This window comes from Thermobia domestica, unplaced genomic scaffold (assembly GCF_964235325.1).
Source record: "Thermobia domestica unplaced genomic scaffold, izTheDome1.hap1.1 HAP1_SCAFFOLD_402, whole genome shotgun sequence".
NCBI classification, from domain to species: domain Eukaryota; kingdom Metazoa; phylum Arthropoda; class Insecta; order Zygentoma; family Lepismatidae; genus Thermobia; species Thermobia domestica.
Window position 1 is genome coordinate 39,700 of NW_027656112.1, and position 18,361 is coordinate 58,060.

At 40.0% G+C, this 18,361-nt stretch overlaps 1 protein-coding gene across 1 annotated transcript; it reads right to left on the reverse strand.

Moving 5' to 3' along the window:
* Positions 1-13,022: 13,022 nt before the first annotated feature.
* LOC145676829 (uncharacterized) lies at positions 13,023-14,072 on the reverse strand. The gene has a single exon (XM_081747615.1). The coding sequence runs from the start codon at positions 14,070-14,072 to the stop codon at positions 13,023-13,025; it is 1,050 nt and encodes a 349-aa protein (XP_081603741.1).
* Positions 14,073-18,361: the final 4,289 nt, after the last annotated feature.

Below are 18,361 nucleotides of genomic sequence, written 5' to 3' on the forward strand. Positions count from 1 at the left end.
GAGGAGTATCAAACGTCAAAAGCTGTTAAAAAAATCTACAGCAAGAATTTCTACGTCATGTCGAAACTATTTAATATTTGCTTGTAGAGACGTATTTAATAAAAGACGAACTCCGATCAAAGCATACAATATTGAATAATTAATATCGTTACAGTTTCCGCAAAGTATCTTTGCCTTCATCAGGCACATTATACGAGGGCCATGACGAAAGTTTTTAGCTCTGACCACAAGAAACATCGAACTGGAACAAAACATTTACAATTTTTCAAAGTACTCTCCACGGACACGAATACACTTTTTCATACTTTCAAACCACTCAGAAAATTGTTCATTCCACATACTTTCGTCTATATTGTCCACAGACTCCAAATAAACACCAATCGCATCATCATCCGATGAAAAGCGACGTCCACGCAAGTGTTCCTTCACTTTGGGAAACACAAAAAAATCGCACAAGGCCAAGTCCGGCAAATAGGGTAGACGTGGCAGCACTCTGATTCCTTCCTGGTTCAAAAAGTCTACAGTTCTTGCAGCACTGTGGCCACTTGCATTGTCATGATGCAAAAGAAGATGGCCGAGTTGTGATCTTGGATCATTTCTTGAACGCAGTGGGAAGACAAACTGTTGAGTACCATTCAGCATTCACCGTACGCCGATTGTCAAGTACAACAGTTGCAACATGTCCCTTCCGTGAGAAAAAAGACGCAACCATTTTATTTCCAACACTCCGAGGTCTCTTCACTTTGGTTGGGGGATCTTCATTCTCGAAGAATTACACTTACGACCGCTGCTTGGTACGCGGATCATACTGATAGATCCACGTTTCGTCACCCTTGATGTTGTAAACATCACGACTTGCCCCTTGGTTGAATTTATTCAACATAAATTCACAGCATTCCACCCTACCCTCTTTTTCCCTTTCTGTGAGTAAATGGAGGACCCAACGAGAACACCTTTCCCTGAGACTTAAGTGTTCATGCATAATTGCCTGTGCTGCTGTTGACCCAATGTTGAGAGTCATTTCGATCTCCAGGAAAGATACATAAGGATCATCTTTCACCATTTGCCTCACAGCTTCGATGTTTTCAGGAGTCACTGCAGTGTTTGGCCGTCCGGAACGAGATTCATCTTCAAGTGACGTACGTCCCCTTTTACATTCCCGAAACCAATTCCCAACACTAGCTCGCGAAGGAGCGGATTCCCCAAAGTTTCAAGGCACTGCTCCGTAATCGTAGAAAATCATAGCGCGAAAGTCAAGTCTTGACAGCTCCATGGCTAACTAGACAATGGGTCACGCGCGCTTCCTTATCTCTCTTATCTCTGACCATGCTCTCACAGACTCATTGTTGACATTGATGGCTGAAAGTTAGAAAATATCAGAGTGTCGAATGCAATAAACAAAATGTTGCTGTGATATTAGATGATTACGCTTCTAAAAACTTTCGGCATGGCCCTCGTAACCTACACTTTCTAAGACTACAACTTATAGATTTTAGAAAATGAGAGGACCTCCTGTGTCTGATGAAGGCAGATACTTTGCCGAAACTGTAACGATATTAATTATTCAATAATGTATGCTTTGGTTAAAATTTATCTTTTATTTTATACAAGAAGTTCCAAAGCTAGAATGAGTGGTTTCAGACGTATTTAATAGTAACTGCTAAATATTAGGTATTATTATGTGTGTCAATGTAATTAATTTTAGTTACGGTATCATAAATTGTCACAATTTGGTGGTATCCAAAAACTATTAGTGCCAGCACAGTAGAAGTACGACTATTATAATTTATAGCAAACAAGGTTCTATATGGACTCTACTCGTTTTTTTGAATTTAAAGTCCCACAATTATGTACCGAGGCTAAGGAAACTGTGATGATGAAATGAATGATAGTGGTGGGATGATGAAAATGGGAACTCCGAGAAAATCCATGCACACAGTGTTTGACCACCACAAAGCCCACTTGGCGGAACTACTTGTTCCTCTTAGTCATCATACATTCTTTTGCTTCCAATTCGCACATACTGTACATTCTGTAATATAATTGGTCTCCGCTACTATGGTGTCTTCAAGTGTTCCTATGTAAATTTGTGAAATAAGTACGTATTGGGTGAGCTTTTCATATTTTGAGTTTAACTTTTGATTGCTTGATTGCATGTGAGAAGTATGAGTGTTTCTGAAATGAACTAATGAATGGGAATTCTGGAATGAACTAATTACATTGCCTGAAAGTAACACAAAATCAACAAGTGACTATGTGACTCAAAATCTCTTGGACCACTCAACCGAACTCGATCAAATTTTCAACATAGATGAGGTTCGGGCCTGGGAGTGTTATTATTTCACTTTGACGGTACAACTTAAAGGAGGGGAGGGAAGGGAGTTATAAAATAAAAATAAATGAAACTAAAAACTCTTGAACCAAACGACCGATCTCAATCAAATTTTCAACATGTATGAAGTTCGGGACTGGATAGCTTTCTATCATTTCACCTTGACGGCAGAACCTAGGGGAGGGGGAGATATGAATAAAAAATAAATAAAACTTAATAACTCTTAAATCACCCAACCGATCTCGACCAAATTTTCAACATAGAGATGAAGTTCGGGCCTGGCACGATTTTTCGTCATATCAGTTGAAGGTACAACATAAGGGGAGGGGAAGGGGAGCAATATATGTACAAAAAATAACCAGTTGAGAATGCTCCAAGATCATTGCCAAAACGAACTTAGAAAGAATGAAGAGATGGAGTGGGAATGATAACTGATTTTTCCTACATACAAATCTTTTTATCTGTACTTTCTTCTGTTTCTCGCAAAAAAATCATCTCCCTATGACTTACGGCTCCCGAGATATGGCTCATTTAACCTCCCGGAACTGGACATTTTTCGGCCAATATCTCGGAAACGGAAAAAGTGACGCAAAAAATTCCGCCACTTTCTCAAATAGTCTTTGATGCTCTATCGAATGGAGGGCTCAAATTGAAAATTTCACAAACAACAGACGTACAGAGAATTCAGTATCGAACTTTTTAAGTTCGTTGAAAATTAAAGTGATTGTGACTTCATCACTATTGAACCACCCGACCGATCTCAAATTTTCAACACGGATCCTCCTCGTTTGGATCGTTCAAAACATGGAATCGTTTTTATCATATCAAATTGATGGTAGAACTAACTTAGGAGAGGGGGAGGGTATATATATATATATATATATATATATATATATAAACTTAACTCTTGAACCACCCGACCGAACTCTATCCAATTTTCAACATAGATGAAGTTTGAGCGGGATGACTTATTATTTTACTTTGACGGTACTACTTAGGAAAGAAGAAGAAGAAGGAGAGACACTTATAAATGATCGAAAATCATTAGTGTCGAATCTAGAGTTTTCGAGGTCGCTGACACGAACAGTGACATTTCTGATGCTGTTTAAATCCAAATTTAGCCCGCAGGTTGGTGGAGGGGGTGGTTTATATACATATTAAAATTATCTAAAATGGCCAATATTAGTGTCGAATCAATAGTTTTCGGAGTCGCTGAGTTGAACAGTGACACTTCCGATCCCGTTTACGTCCAAATTCAGTCTCGCAACTATGGGGAGGAGGAGCGGAGATATATATATAAAAATGATCTAAAATGTCCAATATCAGTGTCGCTGAGATGAACAATGACACTTTCGATGCCTTGCCCGTAACATGCGGGTGGAGAGGGAGGAGAGATATAAAAAATCATCGAAAATGATCGAATCAGTGCCAAACCCATAGTGTACGGGATCGCTATGATGAACAGTAACACTTCCAATGCCGTTTAAATCTAAATTCCGTCACGCAACATGGGAGAGGAGGGGAGAGAAATATAAAAACCGTCGAAAATAACTTATACCAAAGAACACTTTAATAATAGTAAAAAGTGACTAACGGAACAGATTACTATTTTCTCTTAATTTAACCCAGCGAAGCGGGCAATTGATGCTAATGTCTAATAGAAGTACACCATTATGATGAAATTTCTTTTTCGTATCACTGGCCTCGTGTTCTGTTTTGACATTCCTCTATTTAGTTGTGATCTAAAGAGAAATCTATCACATTATGGTTATTAAGATTGTAATGTAACTGAGTATTTGAAAATATTATATTAATGGAAATTCTTTTTTACTTAGTTTAACGTCCCATGTTTATGTCCTTTAAGCCAAAGGAGAGGGGTGATTAACGAAAGTGAATGACTGTGAACATTATTTTTTTTGTTCTCCCACCGGGAATCGAACCCTTGAATACGTGCACCAAAGGCACATTTACTAGCCACTAGACCAGCGAGTAAAAAGGGTGAGTGGGGGAGGGAGATTACGGAAAAATTAGTGGAGAAATCTACTGACGTAATCCTACCAGAATTCATTGCTATGGTTCTCACTCAACATCAGAAAGTGCTTTTCGTGCTGGAGTTGTTTTCTTGTTGATATCGTTTTATGAAAATCTGAAAGGAATATCAATGTCTTCCTGAAGATTAGTTGTGGTCACCTAATATATTTTATTAACTGGAATTAATTTACAAAGCAAGTATTACTCACTACATAGAGAACATTAGTGAAGGGAAAAAAAACTGTTATTAATATTCTAAACGAGTTTGTTACGATTACGCGTAAAAGTGTTGTAAACTGTATATGAGCCACCTCATGTCAAATCAGCACTCGGTTTCGGATCGACCCTTAGAGATTGTCGCGATATTTTATATTTTGGCCGGCTGTCATCAGTGTGTGGAACACACGAAGTTCAAATTGATTTATGAACAAGTTATAAAATTTCAAGTCTCCAAAGTTTTCAAAATTTACCACAAATAGTATACTAACTGACATAGTTAGAGATACTTGTTTCCTGAAATGTCCTCAAAACTCCCCCTCCTGTTCTTGGCGACATTTGTTAAGAGATTTATGATCCCCGTTACCTAAAAATTATGCCACATCTCTCTGTCATCCCTTTGTTTCATCTTCCATTCATTGCTTAAAAAAAAAAAAAATGCTGAATTTTGTTTCTTTCAATAGAGTCTATACAAGTGTTACGGAAGTACGGCAACATTGAAGAGAATAACAGCGCACGTGCTGCCTAAAATCAGCCGAGGTTTATACGGGGGAAAATGGGAAGTGGTTGGGGCATAAGATCTCTAAGTTTGTCTGCAACTGTGTCATTTGCTCGACTGGCATCTTGCAGCTGACCTAAAGAACCTAGGACATTCGTTAAGACTCATATTAAAAATTATGAGAAAAGTCTTCAGATGGTATATAACACTATAGATTTTTTCATTTATTTGAAAAGATCACAATTCTGAATTTGTTTTTCTCAAAAAGCCTTATTTTGAAAATTCTCACAAAAAATATAAAACAACATAAGGAAAATGAAATGAAATTTTTGAGTTTTACGTCCCACGGTTATGCCGGTTAGGCTAAAGGAGACGGTGATGATGAGAGATGAATGAAATGGCGGAATGAAGAAAGTGGAAGGAAACGGAAGAACCCCGAGAAAACCCACGCACACGGTGTTTGTCCACCACAAAGTAAAACAACATAAGGACTGTTATATATATATATATATATATATATATATATATATATATATATATATATATATATATATATATATATATATAAAAGACTACAAAAAGAAATAAAGATGTATAAAAATCAAATCAATAACATACCACATTGTCAAGACGGAACATTGACATGGTTTCTGCCCATAATTGAAAATTCGTATGTTCTCTGAACACTGCTTACAAATTAGTTTGGAGTGAACTTGAAAAGCTTTTCGACTGTCACTACATCGTTGTGAGGTAAGGTGTATGGTCCCAGGGTTCACCTTACACAATACATCGGCTGGACGAATCACGAGAAAAATTTAACTTTACAGGATATCCAAACGGTGGAGATGGGGCAGCTCCGCAGGAAAATGTCACTTTCCCTTCATCCTTTCTCACAGCCTTACATGTTCTTATATATTGCAGTTATGTCTCCCACTGCCACTTTGTCTTCGAGCTTACCGAATATCTGCCCCAACCCTGAAAATACCAAAATATCTTGACAAAGTATCTGCAGCTGCGGGAATGCACGCATGAAATTTCTGTCTTCCAGCCATTCTTTGTGTTTGTTGAAGAGAGATTGTAGGAAAATTGCTGACTAGGTGAATTCTTGACTGACAAATGTAACGTGCAATCCAGTAAAATTCGCCGCTACCCAATCGAAAAGCTGCCAGTATCAAGAACTGTATTATCATATAGACACTACATATCTACTCGGACTGCTAACTTCTTGACTGACTGTACCACCAACTTCCTTACAAGGCACCTTTCCATGAGCTGTTGCAGAAAAAGGCCATTCAACGTCATGTCAAAATCAGTTTTATGTAAACCTAAGTTTAAAAGTTATTTTTTCATTGCACCGAGCATTAAATCCATCAGAATACTAGTATATCTTTTTCAGTTTAAACTAGTTCTTTAAAGAATAAATTTCTGTTGGAAGTATTACACAGCTCTAGCGTTGTGTTTGAGGCACTTCAAAATTACAATAAAACTGACATGCTCTGTTTTCGTTTTCCCGTTATAGTACACTACAAACAGTGATGACATCAGCTTTAATTTACCAAGAGGAGAACAGAGGGACAAAAGAAAGTATTTGGGAATCAGCTATTATTTTGTATACCGAAAAAGATATTTTGATATTATCTGACATACTTACAATAGCATATGAATGCGGGGCAGATCAATTCATCAGGAAGTGTCCCCCATCTGGCGTCGTTACCATTAATGGATAAATAGCGGCTTGGTCACCAGTCCAATGATAGCTTTACGACTTATCTTGTGCCACAAAATTATTTCCATTCATTTTACAAAAATCGAAATTAAAAGAACGTTCAATGTTCAGAATTGAAAACTCTTGTAACAAATGATTCCATGCTGATTCAAAAATTAAACTTCGAGGATACATTCGTAACAGCCTGAATATTTATTTTTCATAATTGAAAACATGGCTTTTTAAGAAAATCGAATTCAAAATTTCAAAATTTTAAAATTTCTTTTCTTTTTTTAATTCTATATAGCGTTACGTCCTATCCCACAGGTCTTATCATAAGCTTTTAAACGACAACTTAAACGAAGTCGTCTCCTTTAGGTTAGCCATTGGTATCAAGTTGAGTTGATTATGAGTTTAACGTCCCGTTCAGCAGCGAGGCTATATGAGACGTGGGCCTACTGATTAACGTGGAAATCGAACCCCACGAACTCCCGCCCCATTGATATGAAGAATCGTACCAAATTTCATAAGAATTTGGCAACGTAAGGTAAAAATTTGTTTGAAAACTGTGTTAATTTGACATGGATGTTAACATAGTTAGATATAATATTTACACTACTACTACTACTTGGATAAATGATGCGGAACAAGTTATTTTATTTAGTTTGTCGTATGTTACTTCAATGCTTATTAACTTCCTTTTTAGGCTTACTACGATCTACTTTGTGCATGGTATCCATAAAGTTATACAAGTAAAATAGGCGACTGTGTTTAGAGAGAAAAAAAAAGAACAACGTTAAGTTAGATTCAGCTAAGTTAGGTGCAGTAGTGTTCCTATCTATTGTTAGTAGGCCTATGTACAGATGTAGAATCCTTTGTTTTATGTTGTTCTGGTTCACTGTTCGGATTACTATGACTTTTTTATGTGACTGTGCATGTATTCAAACCACTTGAAATCTGAGTCACAAATCGGAGCATTCAACGCTCCTTATCTTGTCGTTTCTTGACACAGTATTAGATTAAAAAATACACTTCATAGCACTATTCGTGCAGACTTACATAGTTTGATGGATTAGACTTTAGTGTTCTTTTTAGAAGCGAGGCTAAGTGAGATATGGACCTACAGCTCAACGTGGAATACGATCAAGGGTTACCCGTGCTGCTGCAGATCTACAATAATACCGCAAATTCTACTTAATAAGAGGTCCCGATTCACGAACTGTGGACACATATTTGAGGATCTCACGGAAGAAATTTCGGGTTGAGTTCCGCAGGCGGCAGCTCAAGATTACAAAATTTACAATGAAATTGATAGGATTATATGAAATATAAGGATAAGACAAATGGAAAAGGTAATAATGACCATCACTGTACGGTGAGTAATTACAGAGAAAAAAAAAGAAGTTTAAACTTTAACTATATAAATGTGCGCAGGAAGTCATTACTGACCATAAAGAATGTGTTAAACAGGGTGGATTGATTTAAATCAGTCTGATTTAAATCACGATTTTAATCAAGATTTAAATCACTTGATTTTTTAAATAAAAGTCGTTGATTTAAATCAAATTCCGAAATAAATTAATTTAAAGAGAAAAGAAGTAAAATCTCGTTTCTGTTCTGTTATTTCGATTATGGAAGATAATAATCATAATACAATGAGACTCGAATGTATGTAAGCACAGCATGAAAACGAATGTCATGCAGATGATGATTATGGGAAAATCCCGTTTTGAACGGGTAACGAGTGGATCCTGCTTTATAGGGTTTTTAAACAGTTAACTATTCCAACGGGGAAATCACCATGGACATTTAAGACGAAAATTCTTTTGTGTCCACGTCTGTTTATGTTTACAGATAATAGGGGCGTATTTAGAGGGGCCTGATCCCCTCTCCGAAAAAAAATAAAACTTTTAGGCAAAATTTATGTACTAAATAGGGGAGAGTAGCAAAAATCGCACCACTTTTTACATAAATTGTTTTAATTCGAAACTTTTGAAGAAATTTAAAATGATTTTTTGATCGTATTGAACTTTACAGTTTTCCAATTCTTTTACAGTGATTTCATAATGATATCATTATCATGATAAAAGTGATGATATTTTAGAAGCCGGCGATTGATGCGATTTACGCAACAGGTTTCCCAAATTGCACCATGTGAAGCCAAAATCGCACCGCCATAAGAATACACGCAAATTTTACAGTAATGCATATGGGTAAAACAAACCATCATTTCCATGGAATATCGCATTATTTTGTTTGTGTTAAATTAAGATGAGGTATAATACATCTTTAAAGAGAAAAAATACTGGAATGTAAATAACCGAGCACAGAATTAACAGTTTAGAAATAAGCTAAGTAGAAATGCAACCTAGAAGTAACACAAATTAATATATCTATGATATATCACATTCTTTTATCTCAGTGTTATTAATACGAGGAAGAACATATTAAAGAAAAAAAATATCCATATTGTTGATCCAATGAGCAATATTGTTCATAATCCCATGAAACGTAAAGTATGTATATTTATGGAAAACAGACAGCTACACCTTATGTGCACAAAAATCAAATTGGAATGCACGTTCATCTCCTGAAACACCCGCATAATACTCATGTATCCAGACTTTACACAAAACACTCTGTACCATATCTTCGACTGAATTTTGTTGACAAAGAACGCAAAACCAATCTTGTTCATTGATTTCAAAAGCCACATTTGAAACACTACGTATATGTAGCTCGGAGCATCGTGATTTGGATGTATTTACTTTTCGAATACACATTTTGGTGTTAAGGTTTCCTGAAGCACATACAGACCTAGCTGACGGTTCAGAAAGATAGATCTCTCCACACGTTTGGATACTCTTGATTGCATTTTCCTTAAGGACTTGATGAGAGTACTTCTGTTCTTTGTGGTTGCATGTTGGTAGTTCTATTTCCTCCTATTATTGGGCTAGGCAGCGTCACTTTATTTTCTATATATTTTTTCAAAGCACGATTCATAGACTCCGGAGACCATTTTCCATATTACCATGTGCCTACCTTGTGTGAATTGTAACCGAAAAACAATTCATCATGGGAGCCAATATTGCACTGGTGCGATTTCGGACACATGGTAGTAGTGAGATTTGGGAAACTAAATCACTTCAAATATTATATATATATATATATATATATTCTTTACATACCTCACAAATTAAAAAAAATAACTTGAGTTTGTCACTATAATATAAATGGTATTTTGTTTATTATTACTTATTGAAACAAGCTAATTCTGTTACCTTAATCCCTATTCTACTGTGAAATATCCCGAAAATTAGTAAGGAATACTCCAATTACATTGTACTGCAACTGCACAGACACACATAACGTACTGAACGTCGTCACTTTACTCTGTAATTATGGAAATATGTTTTAAGTACTTAATTTAACTATTAGATGGCTTGTTAGCACTACGGTTCTTTTTAAACTAGGGATGGTGCGATTTAGAACCAGGTGCAAAATGGGGAACTCTCCCCTACATAAAAGTTCCTCGGAATTGTAATACAGGAAATTTTGGATGCGACCGATTCCATTTCAAATCGTCCAGGCAAACCACAATTGGTCCCCATCATAGTCTCAGATTTCATTTATTTTTTATATATGGGATCTACATGCAATATTATTTGACCCATATTTTTTCTTTTTGCTGAAAAAAAATGTTCCTTCGATATACAGCCTTCCAAAATGGCTGCCCTCCTCTCGGATCGCTCGAAAAACTGAAAACATGTCAAATTAAAAACTTCAATGTAGAGAAACGAGTGTACTTAGTAACATAGTCGCAATAGCAGGAAGAGTATAAAGTTGTATGTTTCGGTGGAGGGCCAAAATTCGTATATTGGTCCAATAGGAATCGCGCAATTCACTCGCAATGTTGCCAACTTTGGTGAAATTTTTGCTAACTTCAAACATTTTTTTTTCTGTCCTCACGAGCAATATCAACCATCTGCTTCTAGCATCGAAATCTACTCCATAAGGTCTCTTGAAAATGTAAAGGACTTACGTTTCTGATTATTACATCCCACGTTATAGCATGATGAAAAGCTGAAAATTTCATTAAGACGCCATGTTTGGACGCCATTTTCTCAAAAACCCCACCTTTTAAAAATCTGAATGTTTTTACATGTATTGGAGAAGTACCTAAGTATTTAATATCCGTTAACCGTTCATGCGGCTGCAGCCCCTAACATTCACAATTAATTATTGAAATTTCGATTTTTGTACTTGAAATGTAAATATCAAGTACAAAAATGGGCATGGGCATTTAGATCCTATACACAAGGCAAATTGAAAGGGAGTATGAAAATTTTGAGAGATGAATCCTGATATCAAATCCAGCAGAAAAGTTCCTATAAACATGAGTCGAATTCCGCTTCGTATTCGAGTTACAGGGTTTCCAACTCGGGACCCAAAATCGGCCCGGACAATAGAAACTAAAATACATATATCGCATAAAATCAGAAACTGTGTGTTAAAGCTTTGATAAAATTCAGAAAGTTGATTTGTATCAATATGATTTTTATGTGCGTTGCAATTCGGTTGGCAGTGTTGCCAACTTGGTAGAACCTTTGTTTCCAAATGACACTACGTGGATTTTATATGATATTTGGTAATCATTAATGATTGTAAACATCACATGAAGCACAATTTTCCCATCACCACAGTTTTCGAAAACTTACTGTATTTCATTAAAAAGTTTTATCTCGTGCGTTATTAATAGTTTTCAACATTAAGTGTGAATTTCACCTGATGTTTGCCATCATTAGTAAAACCAAAATGTCGAATAAAAGCTACGTCTGTGTAAGTTGTCATAATAATAATAAGAAGAAAGTTTATTTTTATTATTGCAAAACCTCTCGCAGCTCCACGCATCAAGTTCGAACTTGTTCAAGAAGTTCTGCTGCAACCACGAAACATTTTATTACGTGATTCGGTGTCGTGAACATCATCCTAGTGTTCACTTTAACCATGAAAATTGTTTTCACTGGTAACATGACATTGTAGTGCACTAGTTACAGTGTTTGTGTGAATAACAATGGAGAAGTTCTATTACAGTAAGGACCATATTAAATGTGTTGATTATTCTGAAAGGCATAAAAGGATTGTGTACAGAAATAATTCCTTGACAAAAATTTTATCTTGCGGTAAAATATATGTATTGCGTACAGCCCATCTGCCAAAACGTAGGATTAGGAGAGGATGATTATTTGTGTAAAGGGTGCTTTGAATATTTACCGTGAACAACGTGAATATATGTGAGATATTGGTGACCACGGAAGAAGGTGTAAATATGAAATTATGCACCAACAAGATAAAGAATTTGTTCATCTGAATGTAGATTTGGAAACCATTAACCAGACAGTTAACATGTTAAACATGAATGTGTCGCCATTAAAACGGCCGCTATCAGTGAAACCTAGACTACGGTGAAGGATTCACTTCTCAAAACTTCTCATACTGCCTTTCAAATCGCCTTGTGTACAGGAAACAAATAATCATCTTCCCCTAATAGTACGTTTGGGCAGACACGCTGTACGCAATTCACATATTTTACCACAAGATAAAAGTTTTGTCTAGAATTCTTTCTGTGCACAGTCCTCTTATGGCTTTTAGCATAATCAACACACTTAATACGGTTCTTACTGTAATAGGACTTTCCAATTGTTATTCACACAAACACTTACTAGTGCACTACGATGTCATGCTACCAGTGAAAATAATTTTCATGGTTCCAGAGCACACTAGGACGATGTTCACGACACCGATTGATTGATTGATTGAAAGAGTTTATATGGGCGCGTCGACAGCGAGGTCTTTTGCACCCGTCACTGACAGTAAAAGGAAGTAGCCAACAACAAAAGAGCATTGTATCACAGACAAAATTAAGTAAAAACAAAGTCTGGAGTAAGTAAAAGGTGTTCGGTCATTTATGAATTAAAATGTCATAGCATTCAAGAAATGTGCAAACTCAATACACAAACACGGGTTAGTACACAACAGCATGTTAATCTTCTCTGCCGGGGCAGCTCGGCAATAGGTGCACACACGTGGGGCAGCCCATAATTAGTAATGTATATGACAGTGCAGTAAAGAAGATAAAAGCAAGGAAATGCTATGACAAGCATAAAAACACCATGAAAAAACACAAACGGCAGATAAAAGCAGAAATAAATTAATTAAAAGACATGTGAGAAATGCACTCACAAATCACGCAAGACGTGCAAAAGCTGCAAGTACGTGAAAACTCGCTGGATCATCTGGACATCGTCTCCAAGCAAGGTAGACAGATCAGCTGGTAAGCCAAGGCGGGCTCGCTCAGGAGCAAGAGGAACACATTCCAGAAGAAGGTGGCGGATGGTCAGGAATGCACCACACTGGGTGCAGGAAGGCGGGTTCTGACGACGTAACAGGTAGCCATGGGTCAGATGGCTGTGCCCGATACGTAATCGTGCCAATCGTCGTTCTTCCAGTCTTGAAGGACGAGAACTCGTGGCCCAAACACCAAGTCGCGGCTTGACAGCATGCAATTTATTCTGAAGTTGCTCATCCCAGTTTGTCTGCCAGCGCTGAAGGAGAAGACGGTTGATTACAGGGCGAATATCAGAGCTGGGAAGCGGTGACGGATACTCAGGTCCTGTAAGGGCAGCTTCTTTGGCAACACGGTCAGCACGCTCGTTCCCTGGAATACCAGCATGGCCAGGCACCCAACAAAATTGGACATCGCAACCTGCAAGTCGTAAGGAATGGCAAGAGAGTAGAATTTGCTGAACTATAGGGTGCACAGTTGACACATCCGTGAGACTATGTAAAGCGCTGCTGGAGTCAGAGCACAGGAGAACATGTCGGAGATGGCGTCGACGAATATAATGCAGAGTCTCCAGGATAGCAACCAATTCAGCAGTGAACACAGTGGAAGTAGGATGGAGCTTCAAGCCAGCGCTATGATCATCCGTGACGAAGGCACAACCAACAGAATCTTCATGCTTCGAACCATCCGTGTAGAAGACAGCGTAGGTACGGTACGCATCCAGAAAAGAGAAGAACTCCTGACAAAATTGTTGATTGCTGATAACAGACTTCTTAAATTGCGTTAGATGAAAGCTGACAACTGGTGGAAGAACTGTCCATGGAGGAATGGGCAGGAGGCCCAATGGATAGATGGCAGGGACATCGAGTCCAAGAGAAGCCCCAAGGTCTATAGCACGAATGCCAAAAGGCCGGGTAGCAGTAGGTCGTGCTTGATATGTCATAGCGAACACCAGCCTCAAGGGCAAAGGCCGAAGGATGGTCAGGTACGGCACGGATATGAATGTAATAGCACAAGAGCAGGCAGTCCCGACGGTGGGAAAGAGATGGTTCATGAGCCTCGACATAGAGACTATGAATAGGGCTAGTTCGGAAAGCTCCAAGCGCCAAGCGCCAAACGAAGGCCAAGATGATGAACAGAATCCAGATGACGTAGGATGGAAGGTCGAGCAGAACCATATGCAACACAGCCATAATCCAATTGGGAGCGGATGAGGCTATGATATAGACGCAACATCACCACACGGTCAGCACCCCACGAAAGATGGGACACCAAACGTAGTAAGTTCATGGAGCGGAGACAGCGGTACTTCAAGTCTCGAACGTGAACAGCCCAGGTAAGTCGTCGGTCAAACTCCAAGCCCAGAAAACGAACATGATCTACATAGGACAATCGAGAACAGCCAAGGAACAGCTCAGGATCATAGGCACAGTGACGAAGGCGACGCAGTGTGTTTTGGTGAGAGAAAAGCTAAAACCAGTAGTGGTAGACCATCGGTGAAGGCGGTTGAGCGCTAACTGCAACTGGCGAGTAACTGTACGGAGATCACGTGAGCGACAGTAGATAGTAAAGTCATCCACATAAAGCAGCCCATGAACTGAAGGGGAGAGCTGCGACATCACACTGTTCACTGCAACAGCAAGCAATGTGACACTCAACACACTACCCTGTGGAACACCATTCTCTTGTGGGAACAGAGCAGAAAGAGTAGCTCCAAGCTTGACTCTAAAAGAACGTTGTTGGAGAAAATTCTGGATGAAGAGAGCCTAGTTGCCACGTAAGCCCCAGAGATGGAGTTGCCGCAAAATGCCATATCGCCAAGCGGTGTCAAAGGCCTTTTCAAGGTCAAAGAAGATGGCTATGAGATGTTCTTGATGATGAAATGCATCCTGAATAGCACTTTCAAGATGCTCCAAATGATCAGTAGTGGAACGGACGCGCCGAAAGCCACACTGAAGATTGGAAATGAGGCCATGGTGTTCAAGAAACCAGACTAAGCGGGTATTGATCATCTTCTCCAAAAGTTTACACAAACAGCTAGTCAAGGCGATCGGGCGGTAGCTTCCACTGGACGTGGCAGGTTTAGCAGGCTTCAAAATAGGAATAATGTATGCTTCACGCCAGGCATCGGGGAAGGAGTCTTCAAGCCAGATGCGATTGTACAGGTCAAGAAGATGTTGCTTGCCATCGTCAGGCAGGTGCCTGAGCATAGCAATAACAGATGCCATCAGGACCAGGTGCCGTGTCCTTCGTAGAATCCAAAACAGCAGCAAGTTCAGCAGTAGTAAAAGGCAGATTATAAGCTTCAGCGGTTGCAGAGCGGAACTGAAGTGGCGTACGTTCGGTGCGTTGTTTATAAGTGAGGAATCCAGCTGAGTAGTGAGTAGAACTGGATACATCCGCAAAATGACGACCGAATGCAGCAGCAATTCTGTCCTGATCAGTGACCATTACACCATCGATAATAAGGGATGGAACCGCAACGGAGGAAACATGTCCCTGTAGACGACGAATTTGCGACCAGACCGCTGTCATGGAGCTGCCAGCAGTAAGAGAAGAAACATAAGTGCGCCAGCTATGACGCTTAGCTTGCTTAATCAGATAGCGGGCTCGAGCACGAAGATGAAATTGAGCCAAATTATCAGCTGTAGGAGCACGATGAAAAGTACGTAGTGCTCGACGTCGGGCCAGAATCGCGTCACGAATCTCCTCAGACCACCAGGGAACGGTGCGTTTATACCGGGAACCAGCATAGATAGGAATAGAGTCGCGTGCAGCTGCCAGGATACTCTGCTGAAAGGCCTCACAATGACCATCAACAGTAAAACGAGGTTCTAAAGCGAAATGAAAAGTGGCGGAAAAATGATCCCAGTCTGCTCGACGTAGATTGTAGGCAGTGAACGGAGCAGAATGGATGAGCGGAAGACCATGCACAAGAATAGGAAAGTGGTCACTGCCACAGAGATCGTCATGCACGCGCCAAGTAAGGTGGGCACCAAGTTGAGGACTGCAAATGGAGAGGTCCAAATGAGAATAGGTACCAGTAGCAGTAGTAAAATGTGTGGGACTGCCATCATTGAGGAGCAATGAGTTTGTGTTGTCAAGAAAGGTGGCAATCTCTTGACCTCGCGGCTCAGTACGAGGAGAGCCCCACAGTGCATGGTAGGAGTGAAAGTCACCCACAAACAGAAATGGGGATGGAAGCTGTCGGGCAATATGTTCAAGATCGACAGCAGTAAAGACGTCATGACGCGTAAGGTAGATACAACAAAAAGTAACAGGTTGTCTTAAGAAGACACGAACAGCTATAAGCTGGAAAGCACTATTCACATGGATGAGAGCAGAATGGTAAGCATCAGAGACCCCGATTGCTACACCACCTGCTGCACGACCTGCAGTAAGCTGATCATGACGATATACAGTGTAACCAGACAGAACTGAGTTGCTAGTAGAGGTAAAATGCGTTTCCTGAAGACAGAATATGGTAGGATGAAACAATGTCAATAACTGCTTAAATTCCTCGTAGTGAGTGGAATAGCCATTTAAATTCCATTGAAGAAGAGACATGTTCAACGAGCATCGAGAACAAGAAGCGAGGTACTGCGCTTGCCTTTTTCACGGCCTTCCACAAGGGTAAAATTAACGAGCTCCTCCTCCACCATATCATCCATAAGAGACTCATCATCACTAGGTGGACTACGTGACGTATGCTTCTGTTTCTTCGCCCCAGGTGGGCTAGAAGACTGGGTGCGTGAAGATTTCTTCGATGCCTTAGTAGAAGCTGTGGAGGAGGGAGAGGCAGCCTTGGAAGCTTGAGCCTGGAGCTGTTTTTTCCGTTCCTTCTTAGTGAGGGGTTTGGTAGGAGGCTGGCTGTTTGACTGCTTCAAAAACTGGGTTATGGAGTGATTAGAGGCCGGAGCGGCAGGAGGCTGAGAAGCAGGAATTGGCTTAACGATTCGTGGAGGCGAATGATCATTCAATGGAAGCTTAGGCTGCGAAGCGGATGATGATAGGTGCTTCGTGCGGGATAGTCCTGGGTTCACAGAAGAAGCAGTGGTACGGGACGCCTTGGAAGAGACTGGCGCACTGGGAACCTCAACGTCAGTCTGGGTAGCAGAATTGACTGTCTGAGTACCTTGTGATATGCTGGTCTTTAGAAGGGAAGAGAAACTGGTGCCGAAGTTAACTTTTGGCTGTAGCCTTCGTTTAGCCTCAGCGGCGGAGATCTTCTCGATTACCATCAGTTCACGGATCTTCTTCTCAGCCATAAAATTAGGACAGTCACGTGACCAAGCTGGGTGGCCACCTTTACAATTAGCGCACTTCGATGGGGCCGGACCATGAGCTGCGGAACTACAATTGCCACAGATGGCAGAGGCACGACAAGAAGGGGCTGAGTGGCCAAAATGTTGGCATTTAAAGCACCGTAAGGGTAGTGGTATGTACGGGCGGACCTTCAAACGGTGGTAAGCAATGTTCAAATGCGTTGGAAGGTCAGGTAGAGCGAAAGTTATGATATAGGAATCCGTGGGCTGTACTGTACCATCTCTCTTCGTAGTAATTCGATGGACGTCTGTCACATGGCTATCCGTAAGTTCGGCACATATTTCCGCCTCTGGTAACTCTCTCAAATCGAAGCATGTGATGACTCCTTTGCTAGTATTTAACTGCCGGTGAGGCTCAACCAGAATAGGAACAGGTCCTAGCTGAGTACTAGCTAAAAGTAATTGAGATTGTTTTTCTGATGTCGTTTGAACAAGTAGCGTCCCATTTCGTAATTTACGAATATGTCCAGGAGGAAACGTTCCTGTGGCTATGATGAAGCTGACGATGAACTATAAAGGGTGACAATTTACTTAAGGCTCCAACTGTGTCAGTTGATCTGTCTTTGATAATTAAATATCTCGGTGCAAGACCAAGCTTTTCCTCTCTCTCTCTATCCTGGGTGGGTGGTTGATGCGAAGCCATAACTGAAGAAAGCCCAAAATCCTCTCAGCTTCCCCGTCGTGGTTCGAAGCGGCCAACGAGGCTGGCAGGTCCTACCTGCATGACCCTTGTCAGCAAGCTAAGCTGTGACACCAAGTCAAAATGACAAGGAGGCAGAGCCACTTGCACCGCCGACTGATGGGTACTTTTGAGAGGACCCACGTCCCACCGTGTAAGGGGAGGAACCAATGGTTCATTGAAGATTCCCGCACCGCAGAATCCCAGCATTCCCTTTCAGGGCATCAC